The following is a 25,873-nucleotide window of genomic DNA, read 5'->3' as shown; positions in this document are numbered from 1 at the left end:
CATTGCCAGGGGCAACCCAAGCCTCCTGTTTGCTCCAGCTCCGTGGCCACCACCATCTTGGTTGGGTTTATTTGAATACTTGATCCTGATTGGCTGGTGGGTGTGGCTTGCGAGTGTAGTGGAGGTATGGTCAATTTGCATGTTTCTCTTTTATTATATAAGATGGTAGATGAATTTCTTTTAGGCCCACATGACTATTTATATTTATCTATATAAAATAGTAAATAAAGGTCTTATCAAAGCTAGTGTGGAACTTGAAGGTTAATAAAGTTGAACACTAAAATGTAAAAACAAAATTAGTTGACTTTTATTTTTGATTGTCTTGAAACTATAGCCTGACAGTATATGATATCAAAGTAAATTTCTTTCCAATTACATTCTTTATATCTTATTTAACATTCAACAATTTAAAACTGAATTGAAGTCTTATTGCTTTTAATAGGCTTTCAAATGTACAAAAGTTTTACCCATATGATTGAAAGTTTTAGTTTAGGCAATTTATTAGTGTTCAGTTGTAAAAACTGAACTGTTAGCCCAGCTGGGGTGGCTCAGTGGTTGAGCAATAACCTATGAACCAGGAGGTCATGGTTCAATTCCAGGTTGCAGACTTGATCCCCAGTGGGGGGCGTGCAGGAGGCAGCTGATCAATGATTCTCATCATTGATGTTTCTAACTCTTTCTCTCTCTCTGTTCCTCTCTGACATCAATAATATATATATATATTAATTGAACTGTGAGAAATAATGTAATCAGAATGATTTCAACAGAGTCCCTTCTACCTAAAAAGCCTTGATTATAGATACTTTCAAATATATGAGATATGTTTTCTTCATAACCTGAATATCAATATAAATAATCTCTTTTACAAATTATGTTTACAGAGTTCATAAAAAAAGTGAAAGTGTTTACATCCTGTAATAGTTATAGTTTTTGAAGCTTTAAATACCAACTCTAGAAAATGGATAAATAGAAGAAATAAGGTAGAAACAAGGAAACAGAATAATGTGAACAGCTTTGTTAGAAAACAGTTTTTATTTATAAAATTTGGCAAAAACTCCTCTTGAATGAATATAGTATTTGTTATGTGCCCTAAATGGCATAGGTGAATGTGGACAAAGGTGATCCAGAGCAGGACTATCCAGAATTTTCTCTGATGATGGAAACCTACTTTGCACTGTCCAACATGTGACTCTTGAGCACTTGCTAATTGGCTGATGAGGTGGAGAAAATAAATTTTAAGTTTTATTATCATGAATTTACATTTAAATAGCCACCTGTGGCTAGTGGCTACCCTACTGTACAGAACAAATCTAGAGGAAGAGGATATTACTTCACTTCTGGGTTTAGCTGGGCAAGATATTGGAATAAAAAGGTCAAAATGCAAAAGATCACATAAAGAGTTTTCTTGTTCTTCATCTATCTAGTATGAGATCTGTAAGAATGTAAAATAAAAGAAGCTATAGTCAAGTTTAATGTGTGCAGTTGACACACACAGCATACAGAGAATGTGAAATTCTAATGTAAAGGTATCATTAACTAATAGGGAATACACTCTCATGACCTCTCAGAACAACCATTAAGCCTCAAGGGCCCATTACTGTTATAATCCTATGTGAATATACTGTACAAATATTCTGTACATGAATATACGAGATGCATGAATATGCTGTATTTACTTAAAGCTTTGAGTGGTTCTTTCCAGGGAACTTCATGCTGTCCAGCTACAGCATGCCAGTTTATCAGTTTATTCTTCTCATGCCCTTTGGCAGACATTCTCTATTGGCTCTATTTGAATTCCTGGGAACCAGAGGTGGCTTTGTGACATAGTTTTGGCCCTTAAGTTCCTGGGAAAGCCATCACTTTCCTGATATAAGCACTGCCTCTTCCCCTTCTTCTTCCTGCTGGAATGCACATGTACTAAGGAAAATGCCAAGAAAAACATGGAGACTTTAGGGATGACATTGCTGAGCAACTGAGCATCAGCATCTGCCTATCTCTGAACGTCTCATTGAGACAAACAGACCTCTATTAGGCAAACTATTGAACTTGTGTTTTCTGTTAGTTGAAACTGGAGGCCATCCTAATGTATATAGTTTTCTTCTGTGTTGAGTTACTGGCACACCAAAACACTGCAGTTAGTTTTTTTTTCTTCTCATTTACCTATTTAATAAAAAAATGTGTGTGTGTGTTTTTTTTTTTTTGGGGGGGGGTGGTATTTACTATATGCCAAGCTAAGTGCTAGGCAAGATGATGGATAATTAGCCATTGTGCATACCCTCACAGAGCCAACATTCTCATAGGAGACTGAGACCAGCAAATACTTAACTCCAGTATAGTGAGATAAGCACTACAACAAGGGGCCCAAAGGGCATTTTAAGTTTTATTATAATGATTTCACATTTAAATAGCCATATTTAAATAGCCAACCCTAAAGCATGGTAGTCAGGAAAGACTTCCTGGAGGAATTGGCATTTACATTGAGATTTGGTTATTAGGTAATTGAGAAGACAAAACATGGCTATGAGGAAATGAAAATAGCTCTATGTTACTTAATTGTATCAGGACAGGGAATGACAAATGGAGGGAGAGCAGAAAATTAGGCTGCAGTTTTAAATGAGTGTGTACTGTCTTCAAATAATAATGGATAAGCCATTAGAGGCTTTAAAAGTGGGAGGATGATGAGCAACAGGAATATAATAATATTTAGAAAGATAATCCTGCATCCTATGTAGAGTAAGCATGTCAAACTCAAAGGCTAACTAACATAGGCCAAGTAAACAAGGTTTAAGTTTATGTGGGTGCAAAATACCCAAAAGCTTCAACTTTCCTAGAAAGGTAGGTTTATTTTGATAGAGACATGCTGAATACAAAGGGCTGAAATAAATGAGCAATCATTAACATAAAATAATAGAACATTTTAATATAAATTAATATTTTTTCTTGAGCATTAACTTACCAGACACTGAATAACTGCACAAATTAATAAGCGTAATGCAAATAAACCTATTTTTCTTGTTCTCCAAAAGCGAAATATTTCCTGTTGCGCACACCAAACCAGTCAGTACAAGACTAATGACATGGCAATCAGCTGCTAAAATATTTGCTGCTAGTATTAGTGAGAGAAATGGTGTGTCTGCACGTAAGGTGCATAAGGGAAATGAATGCAACACGATTCTAGTAATCAGTCATTAGTGAATGGTGTAGTTTGTTATTAATAATTATAACAGGATATTATAAAAATTAAGTTATGAATTTTTTACTAAAATGTTTCTTACATACCTTTATATTGGCTGGGCCACAAAAATATTGTTGTGGGCCACATGCGGGTTGCGAGTTTGACATGCTTGATGTAGAGAATGGATGGGAGGTAGGAAGACTAGAAGGAGGGAAACCAGTTAGGTGAACGATGTCATTCAGGTAAGACATAACAGTCAAGGAATAGGGATGAAGAGAAGGGACTGAATTTGAAAGCTATTTAGGCAGCAAATAGCTTTGTAATCACTTAGCTATTGGGGTTATGAAGAAAGAGTTAAAGAGTTAAGAATGAACTTCTGATTTGGATAACTGAATGGGTTGTGGTGATGTTCACTGGAGAGGGGTTATTGGCAGAGAAGTAAGTGGCATTTGGAGACAAAGATTGTAAGAGGGCAAAGGTGAGTTCAGCTTTGGGTCTATTTGGTTTGAAGTTTCTGAGGGACATTAAACTGGAAGAAACCAGTAGGATATCCAGGCCTAAAACTCAAAAGATCATTCTCAGCTGCAGATGGTATAAATGGGTAGTCATAAGCAGACTGAAACTACACAAGTGGATGAATTTTCAGAGCATATGAGAGAAAGGAATAGGAAATGCCTTTGGAGGCATGAGTCAAAATTAACTTGGCAAATCGTGGATTCTGTATGGACCAGTGAAAAATGTAATTTGTCTTCTAACATTCTGTTTTACTTTACCCATTAGAAAAATAATCATATACTTAAGTGGTGACTTTATAGGGACCAAGTAAAAAAAAATATATAAACTGGAAGCTCTTCCTCTGAGGAATCCAGAAATCTTAAAAAGTGATCAAAAGAACTGAGAGAGGTACTTGGAGATTCAAAGAGCATGAGGATTTGGAGAGAGCCGTCTGCCAGAAAGAGTGGGTCAATGTGATAGACCTTCCCTGAAGCCCTGGTTTTGTGCCATGGACAAGCGTTACTTTTTGTCCCTTCTTAGTTTACATTCTCTAAATTCACCAAATTAATTTTTGATCTTAATTTTTTTTCTAAAGATGCTTTTCTTTGAAAAGCAGGTATTTCCCATTGAGATCTAACTATTGACTTTGGGATACTAATCAATTGCAATTAATAAGTCTTCCTGAGCATACTAGGCCCTTGTTTAATTGAACAAACAGGTACCTGGTCTGTATTGGGAGCAGCAAGTCTAAACCTTGCCACTGAGAGGAGGCCCTCTCTTCACTTCAGGTTGAATCTTCTTTTCCCTGGTCATCCGAACACCATCTGGAATTCAGGACTAGAGCTGCTCTATTTGCCCAGAGTCACCAGTTTTAATCCATTTTCACAGTAGTTTTCACTCTTCAATCTCTAAGTCAATTTCAAGGTTTATTTGGTCTCTTAATTTCCATATATTAATAGGTCATTACTCCTAAGTTTCTGCTCTTAGGTCAAAATCTGTTTTGTTTTTCAGTTTTTATTTTCTCGATGGTGGCCTTTTCTTCTTATGAAAGGCCACCAAACTGACTTCTTCAGTAATTTATGTCATCATCTGGAACTCAGTTACCTTTCACTGTACTGGTCTTCCTCATCATTGTACGGGTACTATTTTTGCCTCCGTTTTTTTGACAGAAGTAAAAATGAGTACCCAATAATCCTTAAGTTATCATAGCATGAACAAGGTAGTGCTTCATTATGCAAAGAGAGTCATCATTCAACAAATATTTACCGGTACCCTATTATATTACCTGGTTCAGGAGCTGTCAAATAAAGAAGATAGCCTATATCCTCAGGGAGTTTAGACTAATGTGAAGAACAAACATTAAAAATTAGTTACATATGCCGAAACCGGTTTGGCTCAGTGGATAGAGCGTCGGCCTGAGGACTGAAAGGTCCCAGGTTCGATTCCGGTCAAGGGCATGTACCTGGGTTGCGGGCACATCCCCAGTGGGAGATGTGCAGGAGGCAGCTGATCGATGTTTCTCTCTCATCGATGTTTCTGGCTCTCTGTCTCTCTCCCTTTCTCTCTGTAAAAAATCAATAAAATATATTTAAAAAAATTACAGTTTTAAAAAAAATTAGTTACATAATTCATGTTTTTATCTATAATTAGGATAAATGTTAATGAAAGAAAAATACAAGTCATTAAGAGAGTGGATAAAGAGACAGGACCTAGTTTGAGGAGATAATGTCTCTAAGAGCTGTTAATTTCCAAATATATATAATGAGAAATAAAGTTATGAGTCATGTTATACTACACAGATTTTCCCATTGTCTGTGTGGAGTGAGATACAATAATGGCACTATGAAGAGTTATAATTCCAAAGTGACTTCCTTATCAGATTAAGGTTGGGGCAGCATGATGGAATAGAATGATATTTCTTTGGGTAGAGTCTCAAAGCAGATTGATAAATGGTTATTTTAGCTATAAATCACTATTTTTGTTTTGTGTAATCTCTTAGGAAAATCATGTAATTTCACCAGGTCCCTCATCTTTAAAATAAGAGGATTTAGGCAAACCTGTAAATTTCATTAGATTTGTCATCTTGGTTTCTCCCAAGCCTGGTTTAGCAAGATTGGGAAAACAAATCTGCATTGTCCACCCAGTGTCACCACGCCATCATTATAGCCAACAATAGTTTTAGAAATAAAGTAATTCATACCTTTTCTGAATGCTTGCCCAAGAGGCATTGATGTTCTCTGTAATTATGTGTACTTTTCTGGTATCATCTTCAGAATAATCCCGGAGAAGTTTCAGTGCCAAGTCATTTGCCACATCTACATTTATCTTCCACTGGCGGAGGTCTTTGGCCAGCTGCTATAGATACATATGGGAAAGAGAATGGATGTCAGCTTTCTCTGAATTTTCTAATTGGAGTTTCTTTTTTGTCTTCCTAAAAATTACTTATTATATGTTTTTCAGGTTATAAAATATGCTTGTTATAAAATGAAAATAACCTGAGATACATCATTTGTATATGGCATTGTGTGTCCACCACCCAAAGTCAAATCTTCCATCACCATATATTTGACTCCTTTCACCCCTTTACTAACCCCACCCCCACTACTGGCTTCCCTCTGGTAACCACTATACTGTTGTTGTAACTATACGTTTTTGCTTGTTTTTCTTGTTTGTTCATTTATTGATTTTAGTTTTCTATTCCACATATGAGTGAAATAATATGGCTCTTGACTTTTTCTGTCTGATTATTTCGCTTAGCATGATATTCTCAAGATCCATCCATGTTGTTGTGAATGGCAATATTTCATCTTTTCTTATGGTTGAGTAGTATTCCATTGTATATATAAAATTGTACACCTGAAACCTATATAATTTTATTAACCAATGTGATCCCAATAAATTTAATTACAAAATGAAAAAAACCTAGTACAAATGTGTATAAAGATTAAATTTTAAAATGCTTTTTAAGTAGTTTCTGAATCCTCAAGTCAGAATATGTCTACATGACTGATTTTTACCTATTATGTGGTTTAGTCTTTCCCATTTTTAGTCTAACTCATTTTCCATGACAAAACTTTTCAAATGCAGCATGTTGAGTAAGAACCAGTATCAGGTATTTCAATTTAGTAGTAATTAATTGGAAATAAACTGATCTTAATTGTTTTTATCAGAGGAGAGAAAAAACTATAAAAATAAGCTCCCATATAATTGTTGAATATGTGATGTATACCAACTTTGAACACAAAAAAAATACTTCATGTATTTCTTTCCCTCTTCATTAACTTGTTGAATTGTTTTTGTAATTAGTGCCATCTACTGGTGTTCAACTAAAGCTGCATATTGAAAACATTGAACATCAAAGGAACAATGCTGTTATTTCAGTTATGAACTTTTTGAAGGATCAGTGTACTAATAATACTTTAAAAATATTCTACTTTAAAATTAGAATAAAATTGCAAATATAAGAATCTTTTAAAACCAAATGACCTATGTTTCCTTTGGCAATTTAGTATTATCAAACTATGTATTTCATCACTTGGAATATCATACATCAAAGAAAAAATAGACCAATAGACCAACAAATAGTTTATCTGGAAGCATATTAACCCAAAATTTATATTAAGCATTGGGGCAAGTGCATGGAGAAGGCTTTTAAGCATTAAGGTAATATTAAATTGCTAAGACAGTTTTATCAAACCCTACATGCTGGGTTAAGCCATTGATAAAAAAACAAAGGTATAGGAACAGGTAATTCAAACAAGAGAAAGAATAAAGAGTTTTTATAAAAAAAGAAAAAGGCCAAACCCCAACAGATTTATGGCTTAGAACCAGCAGAAGACCAGCTGGATCCAACATGGCAACTAAGTTCACCTTGCAGTAACCCTAGCATCATTATATGCTCATTGGAATACATTAGCATACTAAACAACACAACCCAGTGCTGCCATGATCTGAAATGGAAAGCCCAAATAAAGACAAAACATCTGCCTAGGCTCTTCGGAGGAGTCTTCATCCCTTTCCCAGAAAAAAAACCCTGAATATTCTCCCCCCTTATTGAATGCCCTCCACCGCCATTAAATGAGCCCCGATAAAAGAAGTAAACTCCATGAGGGAGGGTTGCTCTGCCTATGGAGTAACCTTCTCTCTGCCCCAATCCACTAAGAAAATCCTTTTTACTATAAACGCTAAAAAAAATTAACTTAACAAAAACCCAACAGAATACTGAATCAAGATGGCACAATTTTACACCAATTAAATTAATAAAAAATAAAATTCAAAGCTAGAAAGACTGGTAAAATAAGCACATTCATGAACTACTGCTGGGAAGAGTATGTATTAGGGCAATTAGGCAATAGATATCAAGTGATATACAAACCCTTACTTCTATTTACCCAGTAATCTCACTTTTGGTATTTTGCCCTAATCAAATATTAAAAGAAGAAAGATAAATACATTGTAGGACTAAAAATCTTTATTAACTAAAACAATGACATAACACATCAACCCAGAGGTCTCCTCTGCAATAAATGTGTAGAGAAATCATCAGTAAAAGACAGAATATAACTTCTATCTGAACTGTATTTCTTACATCTGTAAGAATGAATACTCATGAGCAAGAAGGGCAACAGAGGAAATTGAAAAGTAATGATTCTGAAAAGTAATCATTTGTTTTAATAATTGTTCTTTTATGTTACTACTAGAGGCCCGGTGCATGGTGGGGGGTGGATTAGGCCAAAACTGGAAGTCTGACATCCCCTCCGAGGGATGTAGTAGTGTGTGAAGTGACAGGTGGCCACGGAAGAGCCTGAGCCTGGGCTGGGAGCCTCATCGCTCCCGCTCATCCCCCTCTCCCCCCGCTGTGCCTGCCACTGCTGCTGCTCAATAGCTGTGCTTGGTAGCGCTGCTATGGAGGTGGGAGTGGCTCATGCTGCCTCAGTTGTGCTTACCAGCTGTGAGCCTGGCATCTGGCACCCATCAGTCAGCTGAGTGGCACTCCTGCTGTGGGAGGGCACTGATCACCAGGGGCAGCTCCTGCATTGAGCGTCTGCCACCTGGTTGTCAGTGGGCATCATAGCTACAGGTCAATCAGTTGTTCGGTCGCTTAGGCTTTTAAATATATAGATGATATTTATATAGTAATAAAAATCAAATACTAGTACTTTTAGCATAGTTTCAGTATCTTTGGGTGGGCTCCTGTTCCTTGAAAATATAAAATCTATATAAAATCCTGCATTTCTCAGTTAACTAGAACATCTTATTCTAGCATCAAACAAAATTACATTTATTGTATGTAGTAAATAGACCCAGATAACCAAATGAATACTGATCAGCTAAAGCCAATACCACACTAATTTTTGCTACGAAAGCAAAAAGAGTTTTATTTATTTATTTATTTATTTATTTATTTATTTATTTATTTATTTTTAAAATATATTTTTATTGATATCAGAGAGGAAGGGAGAGGGACAGAAATATAAAAACATCAATAGGAGAGAGAATCATCAATCGACCACCTCCTGCATGCCCCCTACCAAGGATTGAGCCTGCAACCCAGGCATGTCCGCTTGACCAGTATCGAACCTGGGACCCTTAAGTCCAGAGGCTGATGCTCTGGACCAGTTAGGGATTAATAGCATTTTAAGTTCCAGTTATGTTGTCTGCAAAACAGGATGGGGCTACTTATTCTGATTATGCCTTAGGTTTGCCATGAGGTCAAAATCAAATTGCTTGGAAAATTATAAAACAGTATCTAATCTAATAAAAGAGAAACATGGTAATTGGCGTACGACCGCTACCCTTCCCATCGGCTAATCAGGGAGATATGCAAATTAACTGCCAGCCAAGATGGCGGCCAGCAGCCAGGCAGCTTGAAACTAACATGAGGCTTGCTTGCTTCAGTGACGGAGGAAACCAACATTCCCCGCCTGCCGCTGCAGGCCTCTGAGCCTGCAGTTTAAGAAACATTGTAACGAATATAGCCACTTTCAGTGAGCTGGGATCTCAGAGCTGGAGTCAGAGCTGGAGTTATACATTGTTTCAATTACCTACTTTCAGCAGCGGAGGCCTAAAAGCTGGAGTCTCAGAGCTAAAGCTGGCCCAGAATTAAAAAAGAAAAAGAAAAAAAGGAGCGGTTGGGAGCTTCCGTCACCTGCCAGCCTGAAGACAGCCCTCAGCCCCTTACCCAGATTGACCAGGCACCACAGTGGGGACCCCTACCCTGAAGGGTGTGTGACCAACTGCAAACAGCCCTCAGCCCCTCACCCAGGCTGGCCAGGCACCTCAGTGGGGACCCCCACCCTGATCCAGGACACCCTTCAGGGCAAACCAGCCGGCCCCCACCCATGCACCAGGCCTCTACCCTATATAGTAAAAGGGTAATATGCCTCCAAGCACCGGGATCAGCGTGACAGGGGGCAGCGCCCAAACCCCCTGATTGCCCTGCGGCTCTGTGTGTGACAGGGAGTGGCGCCCCAACCCCCCCCCCCCCACGGGCCCTGCTCTGTGAGTGATGGGGTAGAGCCATAACCTCCCCATCGGCCCTGCCCTGAGTGTGAGAGTGGCGGCACCCCAACCCCCTGATCGGCCCTGCTCTGTGGGTGATAGAGGGCGGCGCCCCAACCCCCTGATGGGCCCTGCTCTGTGCATGACAGGGGGCTGCACCCCAACTCCCTGATTGGCCCTGCTCTGTGCGTGACAGGGTACAGAGCCCCAACCCCCCTGATGGCCCTGCTCTGTGAGTGACAGGGGGAAATGCCCCAACCCCCTGATTGGCCCTGCTCTGTGCATGACAGCGGGCGGCGCCCCAACCTCCCCATCGACCCTGCCTTGAGTGTGACAGGGGATGGTGCCCCAACCCCCCAATCGGCCCTACCCTGAGTGTGACTGAGGGTGGAATCACAACCTCCCGATCACCCTGCTCTGTGCATGACAGGGGGCAGCGCCCCAACTCCCCAATCGGCCCTGCTCTGAGCCCGACCAGGGGCTGCACCTAGGGATTGGGCCTGCCCTCTGCCACCCGGGAGCAGGCCTAAGCTAGCAGGTCGTAATCTCCCGAGGGGTCCCAGACTTCGAGAGGGCACAGGCCGGGCTGAGGGACCCCCCCCCCCCCCGAATGCACAAATTTTTGTGCACCGGGCCTCTAGTACTAATATATTTATGGACAAAAAGTCTACATATTGGGGGTCTATCTCTTTGTATACACTAAGAGATTCATAAAAAATATTTAGCTCTGCGAGCTAATAGCTAAGAACATATTTGCTCTTAGACCCATTCTCTGCCCATCTCCTACTCTACTTGGTACTGCAGATGGACTAAACCACTTAAGGGATCAGAGTTTCCCAGGATTTCTTGCTAGCTGGCTTCTATCTGGATTTGGCAGGTGAGAGGCCCTGGTGTGGAATGAAAGAACATGAGGAAAGTGAAACTAGTGTATCTCCCCCTGTTTCTATGTGGGCCATGTGTTCTTTGTGTCTCCATTTCCCACTGGTCAGGCCCTCCCTCTGTAGTTTCAATATCTTCTGTGCAGCCTGAACAAAGTGGGCAAGTTAGCACCAGATGGTTCTGGGTTCTGGGTTTTGGTAACACTTGTTGGCCCTCCAGCCCTTAAGGTGTAACAGCTTCCTGATGTTGCTAAATTCCAGGTTGCCTCTCTGTCTCCTACTGGGTTTCTCTACTCCTTCATTAGCCAAGGAACCAGTACTCTGTATTGAATTCCCTCTGTTTGAAATATCTAGTATGGTTTCTAGATGGATCCTGATGATACAAACTGAAGGAAATCTCACAGCAAATGACCAGACGTACAATTATACAGGAGAAATTTAACATACTAGTTATGTTACAAAAGGGAAAGTTAATTATCCTCTGTGCCTCAGTTTCATAAAGCACAAAGCATAAATTTTGCAAAATATCACACTTTACATCTTGCAAACTTCTCTCCAGTTTCAGAGGAAGAAGTGACTCTTGTGCTATGGGAAGCTGATACTTACATCTGGAAACTCATGTATTCTGGATCCTCTCCTCCATGTACTACTGCTCTCTGTCTTCAACCTCTAGTCTCTTTGCAAAGTCTTTCTCCATAGCCTTTAAACACAATCTCTCCCTCACCATTAAACAAAAACAAAAAATCTGCTCTATAATTTTCTTTCCCTTCATAGTTATATTCCTTAGAAGGCAACTATTCACTCATTACTTCAACTTGATTACATACTTGGTACTCTATAATTCATCAAGATCAGGTTCTGCCATTGCCATCCACGTAAACTGTTCTGACAGAAGCCACCACAGCAAATTGGACTATTAGCCTCAATTCTTTACCCCACCCTGTATCCATGCCCTTTGTGATGTAGCTTTGAATTTCCTGCTACAAAAAGCACTTACCTTCCCTGCCCTTGACAATGAATTTAGCCATATGTCTTGCTTTGCCTAATCCTAATGAGATGTTAATAGAAGAGACACAAGCAAAGGTTTGAAATGTGCTCCTGCAGTGGAGCTAGTCCTTTTATTACTTCTACCATCACCAGGGAACAAAAATGCCCTGAGCTAGCCTGCTTATCCTTGGAGAAGGATGAGTGGAGAAGAACCACCCCAATCAACCTGCACATTGAAGCAATGCCACCCCAGCAGAAAATAATACACATTTGGTTTATTTAAAAAATCACTAAACAATTTACTTCTAAGTTTGAAATTGTTTGTTATGCAGCATTTTTGTTAAAATAGTTAACTGATTCGGTCACCAATGGACAATGTCTGTGGAAAGTTATAGGTTCTTATTTACATGATTTATTTGCAGCAACTGGTGCTATTGACTACAATGCCCTTCTTGAGGCACTAGCCTTTCTTGGCCCCCTCTCTTTGGATATCCTCTATGCTATATTATGTTTAAAGTTTTTCTTTTTCTGCCTGTCCCTTAAATGCTGGTGTTCCCCCAAGGTTCTGTCTCTAGGCCAATCTTCTTCCTCTGCAGTTCAAGTTAATCCTCAAATGGAGGAGGAGGGAGGGAGCATACTCATAGCGAGATTGCATCATAATTTTCCCTTATATACAAATCTTCTGCCCTCATTGCCAGTGCCTTTAGTTAATCCCTCATCATCTCTTGCATGGACTCTGCAATAGCCTTTTTATTGGTTCCCTCCCTCTCCTCTCAAACCAGTTCTTCCAAACACAGACAGCTGCTCAAGAGATCTTTTTGCAATGCGAGTAGAAACACATTACTTCTCTGTAAAACCTTTCAATGTCTATTACCTACAAGACAAAGTTCAAACTTCTCTTCTTGGATTACATGGCCCTCAAATATATGACCCTTAGCCACACAATCACTTTCATCTTTTGTTATCTCCTTTCCTTTTACCCAATCCGATAATTGCCCATATGAGAACAGAAAAACTCTGAAGGGTTAAGTGACTTGTTGGAGATAACATCCTAGTCAGTGAAAGAGGCATTGCAAAAATGCAGGTTTCTTGACTCCAATATTTAGGGTTCAATCTAGTTAAAAAAGATATGCTTTCATTTAAAGAATTTAAGGAAAAGTATTGGGTTTATTATAATTGAACTTTGAAGAACAGAAAATAATCTCCTTGATGAGTACAGCAAGATGAAAATTACTGTGTATAAAAAAGTAAGACATTTCCAAAGACAGCAGAAAATAATACATATTTGGTTTATTAAAAAATCACTAAACAATTTACTTCTAAGTATGAATTAATGTTCTATAAATCTTTATTGGGGAAAAAGAAACAATTTCTTTCTTGCCTGTGTGAATTAAAATGACCTATAAAACCTTATTATGGATTTATAATAGAAACATTAAAATATCTGTAAGGAAACTATTCCAAAAATAAATCCTCTCACCATTAACTTGGAGACTCATCTATTAAACCTCTGACATTACCAAACAACTCTGTTTCAGAAGGTAACACTCTATACAGGGGATACTATTTAAAAAAATGGCACTCATTTTCCAGGCTACTGGAAATGATTAATCTTTTCAATAGCTTGAGGACTACATACTAAAGTTGTTACTTTTTTGTCCTTTCAACAATGACTACAAGCTGAGAGCAGGCTAGTAAATGTGTTATCGGCCAACCCATTAGAGTTCCATTATTTTCTGTCTTACATGGCTTCATGTAATGAATTTTTATAATTAAACTAATGGCATACAATTTATTTTCCCCTCTTTACTTTCAGGCCCCATTTCTCTTCCAGCTTCTTTAGAATAAGTTTTGTACAGAAAAAAGGGAAGAAAGGTCTCCAAGTGCTTCATTACCTTAATTTCATTATGACATTTTGGAAAGCATTCTCTTTATCTGGCCTCTCATGTTAATTTGCTGAGTTTATTAAAAGGCATAAGAAGTGTTGTAATTAACAGATCATCCAGCTACCTCAGGCATCTAAGAGAAATTTGGTAGAGGGGGCATGGACATGGTTGGGTGGAAATGACTCCAGAGAGAATGCCAGAGGACAGATTCCCCAGAAAGTGGCATTTTCTGCACTCATTTTTAGATCCCATAAACCTACTGTGGTAGAGTGCATTATTGTTCACAAATATTCAGTGCCTTTTCATGCCAGAGGATTATACATCTGTGCCCCATTGAATCAGTGAAGGCAATGGAACTTATTTTTAGCTACTTGTCACTTCTAGGGAGAAGGTTTAGAGCTAATGGTGCCCAGCCGGTGTGGCTCAGTGTTTGAGGTCATGGTTGGATTCTGGGTTGCAGGCTCTGTGCCTAGTAGGGGGTGTGCAGGAAGCAGCAGATCAATGATTCTCTCTCATCATTGATGTTCCTATCTCTCCCTCTCCCTTTCTCCCTAAAATCAAAAATATATTTTTAAAAAGAAAACATGGTTTTCTACACTAATAAAAGAGAAACATGGTAATTGGCGTACGACCGCTACCCTTCCCATTGGCTAATCAGGGCGATATGCAAATTAACTGTCAGCCAAGATGGCGGCCGGCAGACAGGCAGCTTGAAACTAACATGAGGCTTGCTTGCTTCAGTGACGGAGGATCCTTGGAGGAAACCAACGTTCCCCGCCTGCCTTGCAGGCCTCTGAGCCTGCAGTTTCAAACATTGTAACAAATATAGACGCTAAACAAAACCCCAGAAACCAGCTTTCAGCTGGCTGGGATCTCAGAGCTGGAGTTCATACAGAGTTTCGATTATAGAACCAAAACAAACCATATACCTGCTTTCAGGAGCGGAGGCCTAAGAGCTGGAGCCTCAGAGCTAAAGCTGGCCCAGAATAAAAAAAAAAAAAGAAAGAAAGAAAGGAGCGGTTGGGCGCTTCAGTCACCCCCAGCCTGAAAACAGCCATCATCCCCTCACCCAGGCTGGCCAGGCAACCCAGTGGGGACCCCCACCCTGATCCAGGACACCCTTCAGGGCAAACCAGCTGCCCCCCCACCCGTGCACCAGGCCTCTATTCTATATAGTAAAAGGGTAATATGCCTCCTAGCACTGGGATCAGTGGAGCTGAGAAGCCTCCCAGCACCGGGATCAGTGTGACAGGGGGCAGCGCCCAAACCCCCTGATTGCCCTGCGGCTCTGTGTGTGACAGGGGGCGGGGCCACAACCTCCCTATCTGCCCTGCTCTGCTCGTGACAGGTGAAGGCGCCCCAGCCCCCTGATCGGCCCTGCTCTGTGGGTGATAGAGGGCGGCGCCCCAACCTGCTGATCCGCCTTGCTCTGTGTGTGACGGGGGGGTGTGCCAACTCCCCTATTGGCTCTACTCTGTGAGTGACAGGGGGGAGCTCCTCAACCCCCTGATGGGCCCTGCTCTGTGCGTGACAGGGGGGAGCTCCCCAACCCCCTGATGGGCCCTGCTCTGTGTGTGATGGGGGCAGCGCCCCACCCCCCTGATTGGCCCTGCTCTGTGCGTGACAGGGGGTGGCGCCACAACCCCATTGACTCTGCCTTGAGTGTGACAGGGGGCAGTGTCCCAACCCCCCAATTGGCCCTACCCTGAGCGTGACTGAGGGTGGCATCGCAACCTCCCAATCCGTCCTGCTCTGTGCATGACAGGGGGCGGCGCTCCAACTCCCCAATCGGCCCTGCTCTGAGCCCAACCAGGGGCTGCACCTAGGAATTGGGCCTGCCCTCTGCCACCCGGGAGCAGGCCTAAGCCAGCAGGTCGTTATCTCCCAAGGGGTCCCAGACTGCGAGAGGGCACAGGCCGGGCTGAGGGACCTCCCTCCCCCCGGAGTGCACAAATTTTTGTGCACCAGGCCTCTAATATATATATATATATATATATATATATATATATATACACACACACACACACACACACACACACACACACACACACGTGAGCTAATGGCATTTATCCACTATGTTCCCTTCTTCTCAGATCATGAAATTATGTATTCAGATGCAGCTCTCATCAGGCATGGTCCTTGTGAATCTACAAGGAACATGTGACATCACTAAAATACAAATTTGTGTTAGGTCTCTAGATTTAGTGATTGCTTGTTACTGTGGCATAATTTAGCCTATCTACTCAGGTCTGACCCTGTCTCATAGAGTAGGCAATTCTACAATCTCCAGATATTTTGGAACCAGAGTCAGGGATAGAATAAGCTAGTATAATGACACATTAAAAATATATTTTTCTGCTAATAAATGTTTAGAAACGATGTTTCTAAAGCAGTTTTTAAATTTGAAGAAACAAGAAAACATCTGTAGTCTTAATGACATGCGCATATACTTTTTCAATGAAACTTCATTAAAATATAATTTACATACTGTAAAATTCACCATTTAAAGTATATAATTTAGTGGTTTTTAGTATTTTCTTATACTGGTTAAGCCATTACTACAATAGAATTTTGGAACATTTTCTTCATCCTCAAGAGAAACCCCATACCCACTATCAGTCACTTTCCATTGTCCATTCTCTCCTTCCCCCAGCTTGTACTTAGTGTGAATATAAATGCATTAATAAAATATGTGGTCCTTTGTGACTGACTGCTTTTATTCAGCATAATGCTTTTGCAGTTAACGCATGTTATAACAGTACTTTATTCATTGTTATTGCTAAATAATATTCCATTATTGGATATACTACATTTTTTAACCCATTCATTACTTGAAGACATTTGAGTTGTTTTATACTTTTTATTATAAATAATGCTGCCACAAACATCCGTATAAAGGTTTTGTGTGGACTTATGTTTTCATTTCTCTTGAGTGTGGAATTTTGATTTTATATAGTAACTAGAGGCCTGGTACATGAAATTCATGCATGGGTGGGGTTCTTAGGCCTTGCCAGTGATCAGGGCCAATCAGGTTTCCTGCCTCCATGCCTCCCCATCTCTTCCTTCCCTCACTGCCTGCATGATGCCACCCACCCCCAGTTCCCCATTCCAGCCTGGGGCCGGACCTGATCAGGACCTGCTGGCCGGGGGGAGGGACTGAGAGGTTGACCGGCAGGAGGAGCCAACCACCACCGAGGGGGGAGGGGCCAACCACCACCATGGCAGGCGGGCAGTGGGCCGATCAGAGCCTGCGGGCCAGGGGGATGGCCAGGTGGAGGGACCCAGGAGGTTGGCTGCCGGCCCCAAGGAGGGAGCTGGCCCTCAGCGCCCTGGGAAATGGGCCACATCTGCCACCACCCACCTCTGGTTCCCCATCCCAGCTGGGGGGCCAGGCCCCCGATCACTTTGGGGTCTGCCGATTGGGGGGAAGAACCCGGAGGTTGGCCAGCAGGCCCATCAGCGATCAGGGCCTTCAGGCTGGGGGCAGCTTCTGCATTGAGTGTCTGCCCCCTGGCGGTGAGTGTGCATCATAGAAACCTGTTGTTCCAGTCATTCCAGTCATTCCATCATAATGGTCGCTTAGGCTTTTATATATATAGATTCCTTGTTTAATATTTCCATATCTGCCAAACTTTATTCCAAAGTGGTTGCACAATTTTACATTCCCATCAGCAATGTATGAGGGCTACAATTATTCCACATCCTTGTCTTTTTAAAAATTTTAACAATCCTAGTGTGAGTATAAAGTGGTATCTCATTGTGGTTTTTATTTGTATTTTCCAAATGACTAATGATGTTGACCATATTTTCATTTGCTCATTGGCCATTTGTACATCTTCTTTGCAGAAATGTCTATTAAAATACTTTCCTGTTTGTAATTGAGTTGTTTATCTTTGTTTCTGTTGAACTATAGGAGTTCTTTATATATTCTGGATATAAGTCCCTTATCAGGTGAATCATTTGCAAATATTTCCCCATTCTGGGCTTGCCTTTACACTTTCATTATGATATTGCCTGCATCGCTAAATTTTTAAATTTTGGTGAAGTTCACTTTATGTACTTTTCCTTTTGTCACCTTTTCTTGTGGAGTCATAGCTAAAAAACATTGCCTTCCTCAATGTACTCCTGTTTTGTCTTATAAGAATTGAAGAGAATGCCAGAATTTAAGAAATTTAAGTGTTAGTTCTTATATTTAGCTTTATAAACCATTTTTTAGTTAAGTTTTGTGTATGGTGTTAGGTGGGGTGAAATTTCATTATTTTGTATGTGGATATTCAATTACCCAAGCATGAGATTTTGAAGACCATTCTTTTCCTACTGAATTGTTTTGATACTCTTTTTAAAATCAATTTAACATAAATGTAAGGATTTAGTTCTGGACTACCAATTGTATTTCATTTTTCTATATGTCTATCTTCATGTCATTACCACACTGTCTTAATGAATGTAGCTTAGCATTAAGTTAAGAAATGTGGAATTCTGAGTCTTCAAAATTTGTTCTTTTTTCAAGGTTGTTTAGGCTATTTTTTTGTCCCTTGCATTTTAGTAGAAAAGCCAGTTAGGATTTTGGTAAGAACTGTGCATAATCTATAGATCAATTTGGGGATTTTGCTATTGTAATAATATTAAATATTTTGATCTGGGACCCATGGGATATTTTCCCATTTATTTAGACTTTTAAAATTTCTTTCAGCAGCGCTTTGTAGTTGTTAGTGTACAAGTCTTGCATTTCTCCTATTCCTAAGTATTTTATTTTTTTATCCCATTGCAAAGAAAATAGTTTCTGAAATTTATTTTTTTTCAGATTTATCATTTCTAGTATATAGAAAAAACAAGAGATTTTTGTATTTTGACTTTACATCCTGCTAATTTGCTGAATTAATTTATTAATTTTAATATTTTTATTTATTTATTAATCCTCACACAAAGAGAGAGAGAGAGAGAGAGAGAGAGAGAGAGAGAGAGAGAGAGAGAGACTCCTGCATGCTCCCTGACTGGGGATCAAACCCAACCCAGGTATGTGACCAGGAATGGAACCAGTAACCTTTTGGTGCATGAGACAACACTTAAGTAACTGAGCTACTCTGACCAGGCCAACTCTAAAACTTTTAAATGTATTCCTTAGGATGGAGATTATATATATATATATATATATATATATATATATATATATATATATCTCCTATATAATAAAACTATAATATGCAAATTGACTGAACTGCATAACAACCAGGTGCTATGATGCACACTGACCATCAGGGGGCAGACGCTCAAAGCAGGAGTCCCCCCTGGGGGTCAGTGCACTCTCACAGGGGGAGAACCACTGAGCAAGAAGCCAGGCTCACAGCTGGCATGCGCAGCAGCGGTAGTGGGAACCTCTCCTGCCTCCATTGCAGGTGGGTGGTAAGGAGCAAGAAGTCCCAGACTGTGAGAGCCCCGGACTGTGAGAGGGATGTCTGAATGCTGGCTTAGGCCCAATCCCCCTAGCAGACAGATATCCCTCGAGGTGTCCCGGACTGTGAGAGGGCACAGGCCGGGCTGAGTGCTCTCCCTCGCTCCACTCCAGTGCACGAATCTGTGCATTGGGCTACTAGTGTGTATATATATATATATATATATATATATATATATATATATATATATATAATAATGTCATCTGCAAATAAATGTTATACTTCTTTCTTGCCAATCTATCCCCAAATATATCTATAGATTATGCAAAATTATTATTAATCTGGAAAGGAAAAAGTAAAGCTTCTTCTATTTTTTTTCTTGCCTAATTGCCCTGGCCTAAACTTCCAGTACAGTGGTAAATAGAAGTTGTGACAGCATACATCTTTACCTTGTTCCTGATCTTAGGGGAAAACATTCAGTCTTTCACCATGATATTAGCTGCATGTTTTTCTTAGATGCACTTTACCAGGTTAAGGAAGTCTCCTGTATTATTTTCCTAAGACTGTCATGAACAAAACACCACAAACTGGGTGGCTTAACACAACAAAATTTATTGTTTCAATATTCTGAAGGTTAGATCCCAAATCAAAATGTCAGCAGGCCATGCTCCATCTGAAACCTATATATAGGGGAGAATGCTTTCTCCTTTTACTAGCTTCTGGTGGTGGCTGTCAATCTTTGGTGCTCCTTGGCTTGACGCTGCATCCCGCTAATCTTTCCTTCTATTGCCACATGATGTTTCCCCTGTGGTCAGTGTCTTTACATAACATTATTCTCTCTGTGTATGCCTCTTTTTTCCTCTTGTAAGGATACCAGACATACTGGATTCAGGGCTCGCTAGACTCTAGTATGACCTCATCTTAACTTTTCACACACGAAAGCCTTATTTCCAAATAAGGACACATTTACAGTAACAAGATTTGGCCTTCAATACATCTTCTAAAGAGACAGTATTCAACCTATGACATATATATTCCTATTTTTATCATAAAAGGGTTTCAGACTTTGTCAAATGCTTTATATACAACTATTGAGATAGCCACATGGTTTTGTCCTTTATTCTACTGATAGGGTACATTACACTGATTAAATTTTGTATGTTAAAGTAACCTTGTATTTCTGAGGTAATTCTTACCTGATTATGGGCTACAATCCTATCTAATAAAAGAGAAACATGGTAATTGGCGTACGACCGCAACCCTTCCCATTGGCTAATCAGCGAGATATGCAAATTAACTGCCAGCCAAGATGGCGGCTGGCAGCCAGGCAGCTTGAAACTAACATGAGGCTTGCTTACTTCAGTGACGGAGGACTCCAACGTTCCCCGCCTGCCACTGCAGGCCTCTGAGCTGTAACTCTAAGCAACTATGTAACAAATATAGAAGCTAAACAAAACCCCAGAAATCTGCTTTAGTCTGCCGCTGGGCTTCAGCCAGCAGGATCGCAACATTGTAAGCAAAGGCCAGAAACCTACTTTCAGCAGCGGAGGCCTAAGAGCTGGAGCCAAGCCTCAAAGCTAAAGCTGGCCCAGAATAAAAAAGAAAAAGAAAAAAAGGAGCGGTTGGGAGCTTCAGTCACCCCCAGCCTGAAAACAGCCCTCAGCCCCTCACCCAGACTGGCCAGGCACCCCAGTGGGGACCCCCACCCTGAAGGGGGTGTGACCAGCTGCAAACAGCCATCATCCCCACAGCCAGGCAGGCCAGGAACCACAGTGGAGACCCCCACCCTGATCCAGGAGACCCTTCAGGGCAAACCAGCTGGCTCCCACCCATGCATCAGGCCTCTACCCTATATAGTAAAAGGGTAATATGCCTCCTGTCACTGGGATCAGCGTGACAGGGGGCAGCTCCCAAACCCCCTGATCGCCCTGCGGCTCTGTGTGTGACAGGGTGCAGGGCCACAACCTCCCTATCCACCCTGCTCTGTTCATGACAGGGGAAGGCACCCCAACCCCCTGATTGGCCCTGCTCTGTGGGTGATAGAGGGTGGCGCCCCAAACCCCCCCCCCATGGGCCCTGCTCTGTGTGTGATGGGGTAGAGCCATAACCTCCCCATCGGCCCTGCCCTGAGTGTGACAGTGGCGGCGCCCCAACCCCCTGATCGGCCCTGCTCTGTGAGTGACGGGGGGAGCTCCCCAACCACCCTGATGGGCCCTGCTCTGTGCTTGACAGAGGGGAGCTCCCCAACCCCCTGATCGACCCTGCTCTGTGCGTGACAGGGTAAGAAGCCCCAACCCCCCTGATGGGCCCTGCTCTGTGCATGACAGGGGATGGCGCCGCAACCTCCCCATCAACCCTGCCTTGAGTGTGATGGGGCGGTGCCCCAACCCCCCAATCGGCCCTACCCTGAGCGTGACTGAGGGTGGCATCGCAACCTCCCAATCTGCCCTGCTCTGTGCATGACAGGGGGCGGCACCCCAACTCCCCAATTGGCCCTGCTCTGAGCCCAACCAGGGGCTGCACCTAGGGATTGGGCCTGCCCTCTGCCACCCGGGAGCAGGCCTAAGCCAGCAGGGCGTTATCTCCCGAGGGGTCCCAGACTGCGAGAGGGCACAGGCCGGGCTGAGGTACCCCTCCTTCCTCCCCAAGTGCACAAATTTTTGTGCACCGGGCCTCTAGTCGTTTTATAAAAATGTACATTTTTATTGATTTCAGAGAGTAAGGAAGAGGGAAAAAGAGATAGAATCATCGATGATGAGAGAGAATCATTGATTGGCTGCCTCTTGCACACCTCACACTGGGGATCAAGCCCACAACCTGGGTATGTACCCTGACCGGAAATCAAACCATTCATAGGTCAACACTCAGCCACTGAGCCATGCCAGCCAGACAATAATCCTTTTAATAGGTTGGTATATTAGGTTTGACAGTATTTTCTTGAGGCTTTTGAGTTTACATTCATAAGGAATATTGGTCTGTAGTTGTTTTTCCTATGATATTGTTTTCTCTTCTATTTTTGGGCAGCGTTTGTGAAATACTGGTATTAGTTCTTTAAATGTTGGTTGAATTCACCAATGAAGCCATCTAGACATGAATCTCACCTTAGGAAAAGTTTTTAAATTACTGATTCAATTTTTTTACTCATAAAGGTGTATTCAGATTTTATATTTCTTCCATTCATAATATCCCCCTATAATTGTTTTGTTTTTGAGGTTAGCAGTTATGTATCCTCTTTCATTTCTAAGATTAGTAATTTGAGCCTTCTTTCTCTATTTTTCCTTAGACAGTCTAGCAGAAAAGTTGTTAATATTGTTGATCTTGTCTGGCTGATGTGGCTCAGTGGATGAGCATCGACCTATGAACCAGGCAGTCACAGTTCGATTCCTAGTCAGGGCACAAGCTGTGGTTGCAGGCTCCATCCCCACTGGGGGGTGTGCAGGAGGCAGCTGATTGATGATCCTCATCATTGATGTTTCTATCCCTCTCCCTTCTTTTCTGAAATCAATGAATATATTTTTAAAATATTGATCTTTTCAAATAGACAACTTTTGGTTTTGTTGATATTTTCTCATTTTTCTTTTCTCGATTTCACTGATTTCATGTAATCTTTATTACTTCCTTCCTTTTGCTTGCTTAGGTTTAACGTTCTTTTTTTCTAGTTTCTAAGATAGAAGGTTGGGTTACCAGTTGAAATTTTTCTTCTTTTTTAATATAGGTATGAATAGCTATAAATGTCACTCTAAACACTGCATTAGATGCATCCTGTAAGTTTCATTATGTTGTGTTATTTCTGTTCATCTGGAAGTATTTTTTGCATTTCCTTTGTGATTTCTTCTTTGACCTATTGGTTATTTTAAAATGTGCTGTATCATTTTCTCATATTTATAAATTTCCCAAATTTACTTTTGTTATTGATTTTTAGTTTCATTCAATTATGGTCATAGAAACTACATTGTATGATTTCAGTCCTTTTAAATGCATTGAGGTCTGTTTTATGGCTTAGCATATGGTCTATCCTGGAGAATATTTTGTATACAATTGAGAAGAATGTGTATTCTGTTATTATTGGGTGGAGTGTTCTATAGGAGGCTGTTCATAGGTCTTATTAGTTCATAGCGTTTTTCCAAGTCTCCTATTTCCTTGTTGATCTTCTGCCTAGTTGTTCTATCCTTATAAAAGGTAGGGTATTAGCCCTAGTTGGTTTGGCTCAGTGGATAGAGTGTCAGCCTGTGGACTGAAGGGTCCTGGGTTCCATTCCAGTCAAGGGCACATGCCAGCGTTGTGGGCTTGATCCCCACTAGGGGACATGCAAGAGGCAGCTGATCAATGATTCTCATCATTGATGTTTCTATCTCTCCCTCCCACTCCCTTCTTCTCTGAAATAAAAAAAAAAGGTAGGCTCTTAAAGTCTCTATTTTGTTGAATTTTTATTTATCCCCTCCATTCTGATTGTTTTTACTTTATGTATATTGTATTTCTTGTCTTTCTTTTCCTCAGAGTGGAATTATGGTCTGTCTTCAAGTTAGCTGATTCTTCTGCTAGCTTAAGTCTAATGTTGAGCACATCCAGTGAAAATTTTATTTCAATTATGTACTTTTAAATTCCAGAATCTCTATTTAGTCCCTGTTTATATCTCTTTATTGGTATTCTCTATTTGGCAAGACATGTGTGCAACCTTCTAGATGCCCCAGGAATATGTCAGAGCTTTTCAGAGTCCCCTGAAGACATCTCATTCCTCGGATCTTCATTTTAAGTTTTTCTCCAGATCCTGATTTTCTTCACTGGTAATACAGCCTCAGCCAGCCGTTATTTAAACAATTGTTGCCAGAGCCGGTTTGGCTCAGCGGATAGAGCGTCGGCCTGCCTACTGAGGGGTCCCAGGTTCGATTCTGGTCAAGGTCATGTGCCTGGGTTGCGGGCACTTCCCCAGTGGGGGATGTGCAGGAAGCAGCTGATCGATGTTTCTCTCTCATCGATGTTTCTGACTCTCTGTCTCTCTCCCTTCCTCTCTGTAAAAAATCAATAAAATATATTAAAAAAAAATATAGGTATTCATTAAAAAAAATAAATAAATAAATAAACAATTGTTGCTGATTGTTTTGCATAAAAACTCTGGGGAAAGGGCTTTTCCTGGGGAGTCAGCTCAAACTCAGGTCAAACAAATGACAAGGCCTTGTTTACAGGATTGTTCTAGAGCAGCAGTTCTCAACCTGTGGGTCGCGAACAATGAAAATACATCCTGCATATCAGATATTTACATTATGATTCATAACAGTAGCAACATTACAGTTATGAAGTAGCAACGAAAATAATTTCATGGTTGGGGGTCACCACAACATGAGGAACTGTATTAAAGGGTCGCGGCATTAGGAAGGTTGAGAACCACTGTTCTAGAGAGTGGCAAGGCAGATGATATAGTGATAATGCTTTGGGTATAAAATGGGTCTTTTTGAGGAACTCTAATCCGGGTCTTCAATCTCTGGTGGCTATAAGGCTGCTATTTTTTTAAAAATATATTTTATTGATTTTTTACAGAGAGTAAAGGAGAGGGATAGTTAGAAGCATCGATGAGAGAGAAAACATCGATCAACTGCCTCCTGCACACCCCATACTGGGGATGTGCCCACAACCAAGGTACATGCCCTTGACCGGAATTGAACCTGGGACCCTTGAGTCTGCAGGCTGACGCTCTATCCACTGAGCCAAACCGGCTAGGGCAAGGCTGCTAATTTTCAAGCATACTGTGTAGCTGGGGAAAAGTAATGGGAATAGGCCAAGTTAAAAAGCCTCACACCCTGCTGTTCTTACTGAAGTACAGCAGTTTTAATATTGTTGCCAACCTTTGGTTAATTTCCAGAGTTCAGCAAAGGTGATTTAGACAATATTTACAATTTGTTGCTTTTATGAAGGAGTGGATTTACAGAGCAGCCACATTATATGTTCAAGCATGGAACAAGTTACACTGTGAAAAGAAAACAAGGCACAATATGGTGCAATCAGAATATAATGCTATTTAAGTCTTGGTGACTCTGCATTAAATATTTATATAGTATAGCAGTACCTGGGGAAACTACTCATTACTTTCTGTGCTCCATCAGTGATGTAGGAAGCACTCTGTATGCTTTGAGAAGTTTAATAGCTTTATACCTACTTTGGGAGGAAAAATACTATTAGATGTTTGATCCTTTCTCCTTAATCATGTGGAAACTTTAGGGGAGAACAAAAGGGAATAAAGAAAATGCATGAAAAAAATGATACGTCCTAATAAGATTTCTGATAATGTTTTCATTATTGTATCAGAAATGCGAACCTTGAACTGCCAATGTGGGTCAATTTGCTAATGTCATTTTATGCAGTCTAAAAGTAAACAAAACATGTGAACGAAGAATTGAGCTTCCATTACTGTACATATCCTTATGGCAGATCTGGATATTATCTAATACCACTCCCCCCACCTCCAATAACTAAAACGATAAAGCTCTACTACCATATTTGAAAAAGAAGTTTCTGTGATTAGTTTCCTTCCTAGTAAATTAATTTGAGATCCTCAAATAACTA

At 40.8% G+C, this 25,873-nt stretch overlaps 1 protein-coding gene across 1 annotated transcript in view; it reads right to left on the bottom strand.

Annotated features, from left to right (window-relative positions):
* The window catches only part of DMD (dystrophin), a 1,824,373-nt gene that overhangs the window by 606,156 nt on the left and 1,192,344 nt on the right, over positions 1–25,873 (bottom strand). The window contains exon 52 of the mRNA XM_036304100.1: positions 5,871–6,025. Coding sequence (XP_036159993.1) covers positions 5,871–6,025 — 155 coding nt within the window. The remainder of the gene's footprint in view (positions 1–5,870; positions 6,026–25,873) is intronic.

Source organism: Myotis myotis, unplaced genomic scaffold, assembly GCF_014108235.1.
Source record: "Myotis myotis isolate mMyoMyo1 unplaced genomic scaffold, mMyoMyo1.p scaffold_m19_p_4, whole genome shotgun sequence".
NCBI classification, from domain to species: Eukaryota; Metazoa; Chordata; class Mammalia; order Chiroptera; family Vespertilionidae; genus Myotis; species Myotis myotis.
This window is presented reverse-complemented; position numbering and strand designations above follow the sequence as displayed.